General features: G+C 39.5%; 1 protein-coding gene across 5 annotated transcripts in view; it reads right to left on the bottom strand.

Moving 5' to 3' along the window:
- Positions 1 to 3,747, bottom strand: part of LOC131243743 (factor of DNA methylation 1-like) — a 74,181-nt gene extending 70,434 nt beyond the window's left edge. Inside the window, exons 1-3 of one of the 5 annotated variants that reach the window (XM_058243291.1) lie at positions 3,337 to 3,747; positions 827 to 1,134; positions 473 to 697 (exon numbers count right to left, since the gene is read on the bottom strand). In XM_058243291.1, coding sequence (XP_058099274.1) covers positions 473 to 697; positions 827 to 1,117 — 516 coding nt within the window. In that variant the 5' untranslated portion in view covers positions 1,118 to 1,134; positions 3,337 to 3,747. The remainder of the gene's footprint in view (positions 1 to 472; positions 698 to 826; positions 1,135 to 3,336) is intronic. The other 4 variants (XM_058243292.1, XM_058243290.1, XM_058243289.1 and 1 more) reach the window with 4 other exon arrangements.
- Between the last annotated feature and the right edge of the window lie 11,580 nt (positions 3,748 to 15,327).

The raw sequence follows: 15,327 nt of genomic DNA, 5'->3' as shown, positions 1-15,327 counted from the left end.
ACTAATCAGGTGGGCCATGCTTTTAAGATAAAAGGGGCAGTTGGGAAACAGATAACCAATGATGCTGATGCAATAGATGAGTGGACCAGCCTGATATGTATGCTAGGACACATTCACATTGGGACTTACCTAATGAATCTCCACATAAGGGGCTTATCCATATGAACGGTTGTAAATAGCATTCCTCATAAAAACAAAAATCCAGTGATTTTCAAGTACCAAACTTGAAAAAATAATTGCAACTAAGAAAAGTTGCTAACTACTGAGAGAGGAAAACAACACATCATATCCCAAGAAATCAAAATGTCTGAATGAGAATCCACAATCCTGCAATACATACAAATGAAATGTGTGAACATGGTCCTTCCTAACATGTGCATAGTGTGAACATGGCTTATGAAACATTCTAAAATTATCACCATTCTAAAATGAGATCAAACTGAAAGTGTGTAAACAAGCAAATGAAACATACCAACGTGCCAAAAGAGTCCCAAGTGTCGAAGGAATGATTTTCTTCATGAATAATTTTTGGACAAGTTCCAATGTGCCTCTTAAGGTGACTTGTTCCATTAGAACTTCTGCATGTAAACAATTGTTTACATTGTTTACAACGTGCCTTTTCTGAACCATCTGGTAGCTTAAGTTTTGTGAAATTACTCCAAACAGAAGATTTTAGTCTGTATGAGAATCCACAATCCTGCAATACGTACAAATGAAATGTGTGAACATGGTCCTTCCTAACACGTGCATAGTGTGAACGTGGCTTATGAAACAATTCTAAAATAAGACCAAACTGGAAATGTGTAAACAAGTAAATGAAACATACCAACGTGCCAAAAGAGTCCCAAGTGTCCGAGGACTGATTTTCTTCGCGAATACTTTTTGGACAACTTCTAATGTGTCTCTTAAGGTGACTTGTTCCACGCGAACTTCCACATGTAAACAATCGCTCACATTGTTTACAACGTGCCTTTTCTGAACCATCTGATAGCTTAAGTTTTGTGAAATTACTCCAAACAGAAGATCTTAGCTTTCTCTTAACTGTTGTTGGCGGTGAATCAATTTCAACATCTATGGGAGGATTCTCATTCTTGTCGTTTTCAATAATCTCCAACATGTTTAATCAAATAGTTCCTGTAATAAATGCAACTTATGATAAATACAAACTAACGCTGAAAATACATAAATAGATCGATCATACTTATTAAACACGTTGAAAGGATGAAAGCAAAACACATTTATTCAACTAAAAGATGCCAAATATTCTATAATTATGGTTCTGTGAACTGGGGGATGCTTGGTGCGTGTGTCATCCACTATGAGGCCATTGTGTTAATGGTTGAGATAACCAAGCCAAGGCCCACTTGTACAAATCACGCAATAATAACATTGGCTAGACCATCATATAGCATACCCCATGTTTCAGGTTCTTTGTCCAAGCAAACAAAAATAAGAAGTACAACCATATTGCTTGTTCTTTACTAGATATACACTTCCATAGATAAGATAGTATAAGCCGCCAACAATCGGATCATACAAAATGTTCAAAACTATCCAACCTAATTTTGCTTTACCATATGCCCCCAGTAGTAATGTCATGTTCCAATTGACTGAAGAATACATACACGAGTCTATGAAATGGCTACTAATGTGCTAGCAAAACAATCCATCACCCTCTAAAATCATGTATTTTGCCCCTATCTGAATTTTGGAATTGTGTAATTTTTTGTGGGTCCATCATCACTGGTCAGACGGATCTTCCAAATGGATTGGATGGAATATACAAAACATAGTGGGCCGCCCCCCATGCAATCTAGAAGGTTTTTAATGGGGACTTCATAATCCCAACCGTTTACCTGGTAAGGCCACCCTGAGTTTTAGATTTGCTTGATTATCTTGCTCCAAGAAGAAAAATATGGGCCACAAACGCTGGCCTGATTGGATGTCAATAAAATATAACAGTGGGCCCACATGTTAACTTGTACATTAAGCTTAACGCAGAAACGTTTGTAGTAGGTTGGTCCTCGTATTTCCTTATAAAATGTTGACAAGATTGTCAACATTCATACATCGGTCTCCTATTGTTGTTTGCATTGACTCATGCATAGTCGGTGCTTTTATCTTTCTACCCATTGTGTGTGTGAAAAAAGAGATGGAAAAGGGGGGAGAATTGGAAGATTGGATTTAATTCATGAGAACGGTCACCTAAGGCATGGTACCAGAACTTGTTGTACTGTTGGATATTTTCCTCCAACATGTTACTTGTACAAGACAGCAGTACAGTGAGAACGGTAGGCCCCACCAGGAAGATCACCTGGGACAAAAATCAGCCCAGTGTGCTCATTAAGTGGGCCACACTGTTGGAATCAATAAACAACTGATGGTTTCACTTGACATACAGTTGTGGCCCACCTCATGATCTGATCAACCTGATTTTCGAAAATGGTCAGCTTCTTGGCAGGGGCCCAGGGCCCATGTTTTCGTGGCACTAATTTCCTAGAAGATTGGGTGTTGGTAGGAAAAATGATATGGCATCACAAGCCGTGGCATGGTGGCATGTAGGTGATCTGGTCTCTTAATTTATTATTTCTAAGACTTCATTGACGGTCCACATTACATTATAGGAAGATCCATGACAAATTACTCATTATAATCTTAAAGAAAAAAAGAAGAGGACTTCTTCTCTTTTGTTTTCTTTTTTCTTTAAGTTACACCATCCAACTCTAGTTCATTCAGGCGATGAATCTTCACCTACCTGACGTATGTGTCGAAATCGAACAATCGCTGCATGGGCGTGTCCCAACTGGACCAGTCTTGTGTCCTCATTACTCGAATCACGGTTGGACTCATTTGGAATAGTCTGGGGTTGACCTGTTCCTGACCAAAACTGAGTCCGAATCTGGCGATTCCAATACTAACCATTTTGGAATAAAGAAAGCAGTTATCTAGATTGTAAGAAAGCACTATTGTTGTTGGTGATTATGGTGTATTAGTTTCTAATCCAAAATAAACAGAAACTAGGGCTTGAGTCATGACCCGGCGACAGATAACCTAAGTTCAAAATTGATGTCTCGGGTTCGAGCCGGAGTTACCCATTAGACTAAAATGTCAATTGAGCATGCACATCTAAATCTACGAGTATGTGGAACCCCTTCAAATGCACACGATTTGGTATTGTTGATAATCTAAATCATACAAACCTGTAAGCAATCCTTACAACCAAAAACCACGTACACCCAAAATAGAAGTATTTCTTTGTTCCCATGGTTTGGTATTGTGGATAATCTGAAATTCACCCGATACGAGATGCAATATGAGAGAGAGAAAGAGACGAACCTGCTTACGGCTGCAAGGGCTGTTAATCGCCGACGGTCCCCCGCAAACGATCGTTAGTAGAGAGAGAGAGAGAGAGAGAGAGAGAGAGAGAGAGGGCGGGGGGGGTGTGAAATAAACGGAGGGAGGGAAAGAACGGTCAGGTGGCTACCGTAAGAGGTATCAGAGAGAGGGATAGAATGAAAGATTGGGGGCGACAATTAGAATTAGAAATGCTCTAACGGGCCGGGCCATGTTCACGACCTTTCACTGTGCTCTAAGCCCGAGCTGGGCCGGATTTACAACCAGGCTCGTTATTTAAGCCCCAGCCTGGGCCTGATACGCCAGCCCAAACCCGGCCCGATGCGGGCCAGCCTGGTCCATTGACAGCGCTAGATCCAGCATGTCGGCACCGGCCGGGACCCCCATGGTCGAAGCTACTGTGATTTGTGCATGCAAGGGTCGTGCTTGACTCGGTGTTTAATTGAGCGCGTTGAAATGATTTGATACGACGGAATCCGGATATCCAACAGTTGTTTCGTTTATTTGTTGTAATAGTGATCAGGCAATTCAGGAAAGGTGACGGACTCTTTTTCCCTTGTGTCCTATCAACGTTATCTTCCACAGCAGCTTGTAGTGGATGTTTTTCTTAAAAGATTAAAAATAAATAAATTAATTAAAAATGACTAAAATAATGTCAGTTTTTTTTTTTTTTTTTAATATATAAATGTGGCTCATTATAATTAACATAATATCAAACTATATATATATATATATATAAAAGAAATAAATACATGTGTAAGAACAAATAATCCAGATGAATGGTTAGAGATTAATCTTCTAAATAAGGGCTTAGTTAATCGAAATCTAGCAACGTAGGGTTGTGGGCATTTTATTTAATCATAAGGTATTGTAGTAATGGTGTTGAACAGTAGCAATATATACTAAGATAAACTAGGCTAAGCTATGCTATGACAAACATAAAGAATATAAATTGAGTTTCGTGTGGAGGCCACGAGTTTTTCATCATTGGGTCTCCTTACTAGTATATGATCCTTCGTATTTATGACTTGCATTTTGAATATGACAATCTCTATAAATATGAAATTCATTGTTTTTATATCTCAACTTTTTCATAAATGCTCATCTGAAGGACATTACTATATCTATATTTAAACTCCCTAAATCTGAAATCATTAGAGTCATTGTTGCATTTGAATGACCCGATTACATGTTGAGCAACACGCCAACAACGTAGTGAGCCTATATCCAATCTCAGGCCTCACCCACAAACGATAAATAGGAACAAATATAAACTAGAAATGGATCAAAGTATTCAAAACAAACCACAAGACAAGATATACGTGGAAAAACCCCAAATTAGGGTAAAAAACCACGGATGCAAACTTCCATTATGAAGAACGAAGATTACAAAGCAATATACTAACCTCTCCCTTGGAAGCACATAGAAAACCCATTGCCCACACCTTAGAATAATTTTCTCTTGCTTTTTTTCTCTATGAAAAAACCCTACGAACTCCTGTTTATAGTTTAGGAAACTCTCATTTTCCGCATCCCAGTTGCGAAAGAACTTGTGGCACGAAATCCGCGGAAAATTGCGGAACGAATCTGCGTAACCTCAACTAGTCGTGCAGCCTGCACGACCGGTCAAGAGGACCCCACGACTGGTCGTGAATGGGCCACGATCGGTCGAACACCTTGAGATCAAAAAAACAGTGTTCGCTGGACTTTAAGTCGAGCCGGTCCACAACCAGTCAAGCATGCCTCACGACCGGTCGAGGACGATCCCAGATGTGGCTCCACATCTTAACATTACAACCATTTATACTCTTCCATGATCTCGCTATATTCTAATCGTGGAACTAATGGGTCTGGATACCCTGGATCCTAATCTCATAATATTCCGATTTCGGATCAATGCATGGATATGGGCTTGATTTGTTAGTGTCAATCATATATTTTATTTGAGTCCGTGTTATAACTAATCAATTTTGATATTGGTCTGATCTTCGAATATTTGGAATCTTTGTGATCATTACTAGAGCTTCAAATGTCTCTGGAAAGTTCTCCCATTATAAAGAGTTATGAGAAATAACTTTATTGGGTATAACATAGTTAGATACATGAAAAGATTATTTTCCTTAGCGGATCTTTATAAATGTGCTAGGTACGTTGTCTCAATATCATGCCACAGTATTACGACAACATGTCATGCATCGTTTCGATCTTCTAAAGGCGTGCATATGATTCTATGCCACCACATTAATAATAGAAGATGTATCGCCAAAGGAATTGCAGGAGAAGATATATTCAGTTACACGTACGATTTTGTTAGTACTGAACACATAGTATTGACAAGTGATGACATCTTATTAGTCCATGTCGATAAGTCAAAGCAGGCATAAATAATTTGAACCGTCTTTTTTCTATTTAGTATCATAAATAAGGTCTATAACCCATAATCATGCTTTATTCATGGTCTTATCCTTCGATTTTTAGATATAAATAAGTGTTATTAAAATTTTCCTTATAATTCTCCTAAACTAGTATGCATAGAGTGATGGTTATGATTTGTACAATTCCAATAAACATGAGGCTAAGTGTATTCGAAGGCATGTATTTGATTTACATGTGTGATTTAGAAATGCTAGCGTGTTAGAGTAGTACTCAACTTAGTGTTTGATTGAATGTTGATGCATCATGCTCAAACAACCAAGTAAGACTAAATCGGAATATCCATCGATCATTCTAACCATTGGTTGTAACAACAATCAAAGTTTGATTTGCCAAAGGTGCAAGGGTTAGTCCTTCCCCATCAGGTCGTCATATCTTCGGATCCATTGAAGTGCATGGAACCCCTAAGTATGGGGCCCGCAATGATGTGTGTGATTACATCCATACCATCCAATTGTTTTGAAAACTCATTTTAGAACATCATCCAAAAAATGAAGCAGATCCAAATCTAAGGTGGACTATAACATAGGAAACAATAGTAAATGACTATTAAAAACTTTTTGTGGGCTACCAAACAATTGGATTAAGGTGATATTTGTGTGGTGTCTTCATATACATCTTTGTGACCTTATCAGCAGGTTGAATGGTAAATAAACATTATCGTGAACTGCATGAAGCTTTTAATGGTGGACACTCAATCGCGGTCATTTCCTATGGTGTGGTCGACCTAATATTTGGGTGTGCTCATTTTTGTAATCATGCCCTCAAGCGAGCTTTCAAAATGATTGGACATGCAGATTTAAGGCAAATGCATAACCATCTACACTCAAGGTCCCCAGTTGTGTCAAAAAATTGAGAGGTGTCAAATGTATTAGACATATGGGTTTTATCTATGCCCTCCATCCTCCTTTTTTTTTTTTAAAAAAAAAGAGAGTTTATTTTAGGATATAAACCAAAAAATAATGCATATTAAAGACTCAAGTGGATCACACGGTGAGAATTGTACTCCCACCATTAGCAGAAATTCTGGATCAATATGATATTTATGTTTTCCTTTCATTGAGGGTTATATGACCTTATGAATAGGTTAGATGGCAAATAAAGATAATGGCGGCCAATAAGAAGGTTTCAACTCATCATTGCTTACTGCGTTGCAGTCATTTGATCATTGTATTAGTTCAGACTCATATCCTAAGATGATTTTTTATTTTATTTTAAATGGACTGAGTGGACTCAGGGGACGCAATCCGCTTCCACCTTTGTCGATAATGGATTAGGTGAGACCCAGCATCACCTAAGAAGGTGCGGCCCTTAGCGTGGGGCCTACCTCGATGTATCTATTATATATCCATGCCGTCCATCCTTTTTTACATATCATTTTAGTGCATGAGCCAAAAAAATACAGTAAATCCAATTATCAGCTGGACCATACCATGGGAAAAATTGGTGATTGACCATTAATAGGCTACAAAAGTTTTGGATGTAGCAGATATTTGTTTCAGCCCTTTATTCAGGCCCACGTGATCTTATCAACGGATTAGATGGAAAATAAACACTAATGAAATATTAATGATCGCCCTAAGAAGTTTTTAATGTTAGAGCATTCAATTACCACTGTTGCCTGGATCATGGTCCAGCTGAGATTTGGATCTTCAGTTTTGGGTTCATGCACTAAAATGATACGTAAAAGGGATGGACGGCGTGGATACAGAATATATATGTTAAGGTGGGCCCCAAGGTAAGGGCCGCACTGTCTTCGGTGAGGCCGGGGTCTCACCTCACCCTGAAACTAATAACAGTAGGTGTATTCAATCAACAGGGTGGGTGCCAATATCAATCCGGCAAAAGAAAATCTAGGGGTTAGCTTCCACCAGCAATCAACAGCAGCTCAGGGATATACATAGAAGCTGTGTGTATGTGCTTTGGTTCGGAGCCGGATTAGCTACTGAAAGGTTGAGTAGCGAGACTCGCTACAGAAGTGACGTCACCAAATTCTGTGGCCCCGCCATGATGTCTATTTTGTATCCATACCTTCCATGCATTTGGAGAAATCATTTTAGGGCCTGTTTGGCCCATGGTATTGGGAAGGATGAGGTGAGATGGGATTCAAAAAACATAATTATTACTTATGTAGGGATTGTACCCTATTACCATGGGATAAGCTTAATTCATCCTATGTTTGTAATATGGTGATATATTGAATGAATATACCCACCATCATTTGAAATTATTGAGAATAACACATGTTATGTCCAAATTGTTTATCTATTTTGTAACCTCATTTTATGGCATGCGCCTAAAAATGAAGCAGATCCAAAACTTATGTGGCCCAGAGAAGTTTTCAATGACAGGTATTCAATCCCCGCTGCTTTCTATGGTGGGGTCCAATTGAGCTTTATATCTACCTGATTTTTTGGCCCATGCTCTAAAATGATCTTGAAAAATGGGTGGACGGTGTGGATATAGCCCACACATCATGGTGGGACCTACACAGCTTGCTAACATTGAGTAGAATTGGCATGGGAGCGATGCAATTCAAAGCTACAGTGGACCCAGCACAGAGAAAAGTGGTGACAGTAACGCCCACCATTAAAAACTCCTGGAGGCCACAAAAGCTTTAGATCAAGCTGATATTTGTGTTTTCCCTTATTTCATGTCTTTTTTAACTTTTGAACCAGTTTGAGTGGGCCTTAGGTTACTTTCAACGGTGCGAATCACTCTCCCCACTATTTTCTGTGGTGGGTTCTACCATAGCTTTTTATTTGCCTCATTATTTGGCTCATGCCTAAAATGATATCTCAAAATGGATGGACAGTGCGATACAACACATATATCATATATCACACCACATACATCATAGTGGGGCCCACAAAACTTGGTGACGTCACTTCAGTAGCCCATTCGCTACTCAACCTGTCCGTGTCTAATCCGCCTCCCTTTGGTTCGGTGAGATTGGTTCGCCTTCAGCGCGTTATCTATAATAGAGTCCGTTTACCTCTGTCGCAACATAATAGATTCAGTGTGTGTCGCCACCGGTAAGGGCCCACATGGTAAGATGTTACTGTGATTTGAACCGTCTTTTTTCTATTTAGTATCATAAATAAGGTATATAATCCCATACTCACACTTCCTTGGTGGTCCTATCCTATGATTTTTAGATCTGAATGAGAGCCATTGAAATTTCCTTTGAATTCTCTTAAATTCGTCTATATAGAGTGATGGTTATAATCATCCTTTTTCAGAATTTTTCTATAGCTCCCATATCGTAGAGTGGACAGTTCCGATCAAAATGCATGTGGCTCCAGTAGGCAGCGACACATGCTGGATTCGTAGTCGCGACGGAGGAAAAGCGAACTCTCCCGATTCTTATCGAGCGGCAGTTGGTGTAAAAGGGTAGTTCCGAAAGGAAGCTGACTGCGAACTGAGTAAACTCTGTGGGGTCCACCGTGATATACGTATTTTATCCACTCCGTCCATCCATTTTACCAGATAATCTTAGGCCTTGATTTAAAAAATGAAGCATATCTTAAGATAAAATGGACCACACCACAGGAAACAGTGTCAATTGAATGTCTACCATTGAAGAATTCCTGGTTAGCAGATAAGTATTTGATTAAGCTGATAATTGTGTTTTACCTACGTGTGATCTTATGAACAGGTTGGATGACAAATAAACATTACTGTAGGCCCTAGCAAGATTTAACGGTGGAAATCATTATTCCCACTGTTTCCTGTGGTGTGGTCCACTTCAGGTTATGACATCCTTCAATTTCGGTCTCAACACCTTTAATAAGCTGGAAAACAGATGGACGGCATGGATAAACCACATACATTCACGGTGATCACAAACGGACTTTACTTAGTACGATAAAAGCATACTATGCAACTCAGTACGCAATCCGGTTTCGGTCGGAAAGGTGTGTTTAGGGTGGACGGTTCAGATCGCCGAAAATCTAATCACGTGGGCCTCAGCAGGCAGCGACATACGCTGGAATCTTAGTCGCGACGGAGGCAAAACGAACTCTTCGCATTCTTCACGAGCCGCGGTTGGTGTCCAGGCCTAGTCCTACGTAATTAGGCCCAAACATGTCCTGATCAAAGAGATTTAATATGAATAGATAATATGAATAGAAAGAACTTGTCGTTTAACATGTGAACCGTAAATCCGTCGACTTTTAATACAGATATCGTTACGGGACACACGGCATATGAATTTCGGTCTATCCATTTCGCAAGAAAACGAGTGTTTTTAGCTCAAAAATGAAATTTTAAAATATTATTATTATTTTAAGTAATTTCAATTTTTATAGTATTTATTTATTTTTAGAGTTTTAGATTTTCATCTTTTCTTAAAAATTACTTATAATCATGATTTTTCTAGCAAAAAATTATTGAAATTTTTTACCGTTAGAAATTAGGTTTTAGGAGAATTTTACTAGAATTAGGACTTTTATTAGGGTTAGAATTTTACAATATTGGTTTATTTTTCTTTATTAATGGTGTAATTAAAAAATTAGACATTATTAGACAATTATTCAATAAAATTATTAGAGTTTTCTCTCTTTTTATTAATTGTGGATTCAAGAAACTACGGATTCAAAGTTTTAATCAATTGAGGAATATGGTGATCTTCCTCTCCACTTTCCCATGCCTTCCCTGCTTCAGATGAATGGCCCATAACTAAGGTGGGCCCTGCATGATGGATGACCCGCATCAAAGGTGGAGCCAAATAATAAACAATCTACAATAAAAGTTGGCTCCACATGATGGATAGTGGATGTGAGGAGAATCAAATAAAGTTTCCGAATAATTACTTTTGATGTCGGAAATTAAATATACTTTTTTACTTTTTGGATGATAAGTATGTTATTTGTTAAATATACTAACCAACTCATTAATTAAAAATTAAGATGAGCTACTTATGACATAAATAATTTATATAAAGTAATTTACAATCTAAACACCCCCTGACAACGCTTTTCGTGGTAGTAGGGCGACAGCGCATTACGAGCATGTGCACCTCATACCTTTCTCCTATCTCATGGTGGGGTGGAGAGAGCTTTGATACTCTAGTAAATTATGATGGGTGATACGTAGCAACTCAAAAATTACTTGGAAATTGCATACGTGGCATATTGATAATTCAAATCATGAGTCTAATGCAGGGACATTTTCACACTGGGCTCGAGTGAGGTCGCCTGTTGGATGCAGGGGCACACTCGGGGTGGGTGACCCATGCGATTTGGGGTCCACGAGGGAGGTCTCGTGTTCGAGACTCCTTACCAGGGGTGAGTAATGCGCATTTCACACCGGGCTCGAGTGGAGTAGCCCGTGGGATGTGGGGACACACTCGAGGTGGGCGGCCCATGTGATTTGGGGCCCACGAAGGGAGTTCGGCCGAGGTCCTAACCCATGAGATGTGGGGCCTGGGCTATGAGATAAATGGATTAATTCACCATACTCTAACAGTTCGAGCTTTTAGAGCAAGTGGTTAATTGTCCTGCATCAAATTGGTATCAGAGCAGGAGGTCTCGTGTTCGAGACTCCTCACCGGGGGTGATTAATGCAGGGGCATTTTCACACTGGGCTCGAGTGGGGTCGCCTGTTGGATGCAGGGGCACACTCGGGGTGGGTGACCCATGCGATTTGGGGTCCACGAGGGAGGTCTCGTGTTCGAGACTCCTTACCAGGGGTGAGTAATGCGCATTTCACACCGGGCTCGAGTACAGTAGCCCGTGGGATGTGGGGACACACTCGAGGTGGGCGGCCCATGTGATTTGGGGCCCACGAAGGGAGTTCGGCCGAGGTCCTAACCCATGAGATGTGGGGCCTGGGCTATCAGATAAAGGGATTAATTCACCATACTCTAACAGTTCGAGCTTTTAGAGCAAGTGGTTAATTGTCCTGCATCAGAGTCCCACTTTAAACGCATTGCTGCAAAATTAATGCTTGTCTAACCATTTGAATTGGTGGGCCATTGTTGTCTGAAAAGTATAGAACGGTCTTATTTCGCGGGCAAGAGGATTGGGATTTGAATGAAGGTTCGTTTGGGTGCTTTGTAAATGGAGGCAAATGAAATGCATCTGAAATTCAAATACTCCGTTTGGATGGTAGTAAATAAAGTGCATATAAAATTCAAATATTCTATTTAGATGGGAATAGATGAGAGGAATTTTAATGTATTGGAAATTTTTAATATATTCATAGAAACATACGTGATATTTCAAATCAACTTTAATATTCCAAATAAGTGCACATACAGGGCATTTAACAAAATGATTGTAAATTGTAATAGGCCCTTTGAAATATATATTGTAACTGCAAGTGAGGAAATTTCGAATCTTGAGTGGGCCACAAATGTAAGGATCACAAATAAACAACTTGCCAACTTTTTTATAACCATCCATTTAGATAGCCGACATTTGGATAGTTTGGATCATTCTATTTGCATGATCTTAATGATATAGTTGATAATTGAATTGTTTTGGAGTATCATCAATGTGCTACATATACAGTGGATATGTGCTTGGCAGCACCTTTATTTACTTGTGCTATTCTCAAAGGAGCTCAAAAAGAAATTTCACCCCCATTTACTTACAAAGCCTTTGGGAGAGGATTTCATTTTCAGGTCATTTACTCTCATTTCATTTATTTGTCATGCATTTGCTTCCAACCAAACACACCTCAAATATCATTTACCTCCATTTACTCCCATCCAAAGCAACATAGCTTCCCCAATTCAGTCAGTTTAGAATGAGATAGATAACGCATGCAACGTGTGCCATCCTTGCACCCACGTATCATGTGTTGCATTCTGCCACAGTATCACATTAACATCCCAACGGTGGAAACTTTTTATTATTTTTTATCCGGATCCCTTCACAAAATTCAGGCTATTCAACATTTAAACTCATGAGGTAGGTTCTTATTTCAGAAAGAAAAATCAGATGCACCAAAACCCAGATGAGTCATATCATGAGGAACAAGTTGACAAGGGGCGCCCACCCTTGATTTCACAGGGGCCTTCCACAGATGCAAAGCCTCCTGATTTTTGGCCCACCCCATCATCCAGACAAAACCAAGGGTCTCTCTCTCTCTCCCAATCGGGATTGCACGTAGATGTTTGAAAGCCCATAAAATTTTTTCCCCTATAAAACACTCCCATCTATCTCTCTCTCTCACCAAAAACGCCAAACTTAATGTCCCAAACAGAAAAACCCTAACCCTAGCCATGGAAATCCTAAATCCATCCAAACCCTAGAAGATCAGCATTGAAGGGGAACATGATGAGTGCTATGTCAAATGCATCCCCATCAAGAAACGTTGTGCCATGTTAGTCCAGAAGCTACTCCATCGCAAGGGACTCAAATCATCCAACCCTACTTCGGTGGCCTCCACCACCTCCTCTGACCCCTCGAATCCAAGCCCAGCCTCCTCATCAAGGCCTCCCAGCTCAAGCACGAGCTCCTCAAGATCATTGGAAGCTTTTGTCCATAGCCCATCCACATTTTCGTCCACCAGATTAACAGTCGTGATGCAGATCGAGCTTGGGCTGGGCCCCGTAAAAATATGCCAGGCCGAGCTCAGGCTAGACCATTTTGGGCTAAAACGGTGCTAGGCCAGGTTTGGACTTTGCGCTGCACAAAATGGGACAAGCTAGGATGATAGAGCTTCCCCCAGCCCTAACCTAGCCCATTGACACCGCTACCCAAAATGCACCATCCCAAATCCTTTTTTTTTTTTTTTTTAATGTTGGGTATTTTAAATGTTTAGGCCCTGTTTGGCAGACTCATAAAAATGAGTTCATCTCATTTAAATCAACAGTAATAAAATAATGTGTTCATTGGTGTCGGGTCAGCTCAAAGACTTGATCCAACTCAATATTTAATAATTATATATTACCATGTGATTATAAAAAATATATATGAACTGGTTAATTTTCACATAAGGGCCTGTTTGGTAGCCACCCTTGGAAAAAAAAAACACTGATGCATATTTCTATGAAATAGAAAACCAAAGATAAGACCTATATGATGGATTATTGAGATCACTAAATGGACTTACCATGATCAATATGGACCAACCATTTTCAGTCCATGATTGAATTCTTAGGATCAAGTATTGTAGGAAATTCATGAATCCAAATGATCCCACTATGATTCAGGTAATTTGGATTCAACTTGGACCGTCCATCGCTTTCTGTGTTCCAACTAGCATGATCTAGGTCATTAATGCATAAAAGGTAGCACACACAGTCTTGAATTTCCAAGAACAAGTACATGCAACAAAGAGTAATGCGGGACCCACCGTGATGTTTTGTGTAACATCCATCAGTTGGCAGATTCAAATCTCTAGTGGCCACAACACAGAAAACAGTGGGGATGGAAATGCCCACCATTGAAACCTTTCTGGGGCCCACGATGACATTTACATGCCATCCAGTCCGTTCGCAAAAGGAAGAACAGAACACAAATATCGGCCTGAGACAACTTCTGTAGGCCCCAAGAAGGTTTAGATGGTGGGCGCTCAATCCTTCTTTTGGTGTGACCCACTTGATCTGCCTCATTTTTGGGCTCACCTCTTAACATGAGCTAAATAAACGGATGGATGCAGTAGATTCACACTGAAATTCTGGTGGGCCCCACAACACTTCGGGTGCATGTTACCTTGCAAGTCATCATCTATGCATCAAAACCAACGAATTACCGGGATGGGATATATATATATATATATATCCAAGAAAAAAAAAAAAACAATAGCAATGTCAGATGCCGACAAAGGCATATAGAAAACAAACCCCAACAATACCTTATGAAAGCTCAATTAAAACAATAGAGAACCATGACATGCTACATTAAGATCCCCCCAAAGCAGCTCCTTATATTGGAATTATAACTGAAAGTCCACCTTCATGCAAGCATGAGCGAATTTTCTTGTAACATTCTAGCTCCGCTGACTCGAAACCATCAACTCTTTATCTGAAATAGTAATTCCCCAAAAACATTCATGTATATCATGACTACCACACATGAAATTTCGTTACAAACCAAATTTCTAGAACCACTAGTAAACCAAAACTTCCAAACATCTAACAACTAAAGTCTTAGATTCGACGTATACATCTATCTCATTGTAAAAGTCAGTTTCCTATATTATTCTACATCAATGGAAGTGAGTTTCCCATATCATTCTACATCCATGGAGATAAAGCTATTAAAAACTCTGCTAACTCTATTACACACGAAATTTTGGTTAAAACTGAATTTCACCATTCCCCAATTAAACAGAACTTCAAAACAATAGACAACAAATATCTCCCATTCACTATTTACAGATTGTCTACAATCAATATCTTAACTTATGATACCTTAAGCTTGATTGGTAAGCAGCCATCAAAGAGAACTCCAGAGGCACATCTCCACTTTTTCCATACAGCTTGAATTCTATGAGTAACATCCTTCTCAATGTCTTTGCTCTCATGAATTATCAACCCAAGTTATCGAAAACGATCGTTTTTTTTTCTTTTACTTCTTGGTCTGC

The sequence above is a fragment of the Magnolia sinica genome, chromosome 4, assembly GCF_029962835.1.
Source record: "Magnolia sinica isolate HGM2019 chromosome 4, MsV1, whole genome shotgun sequence".
Lineage (NCBI taxonomy): Eukaryota > Viridiplantae > Streptophyta > Magnoliopsida > Magnoliales > Magnoliaceae > Magnolia > Magnolia sinica.
Note: the sequence above shows the minus strand (reverse complement) of the source record. Positions and strands in the feature narration are given on the sequence as shown.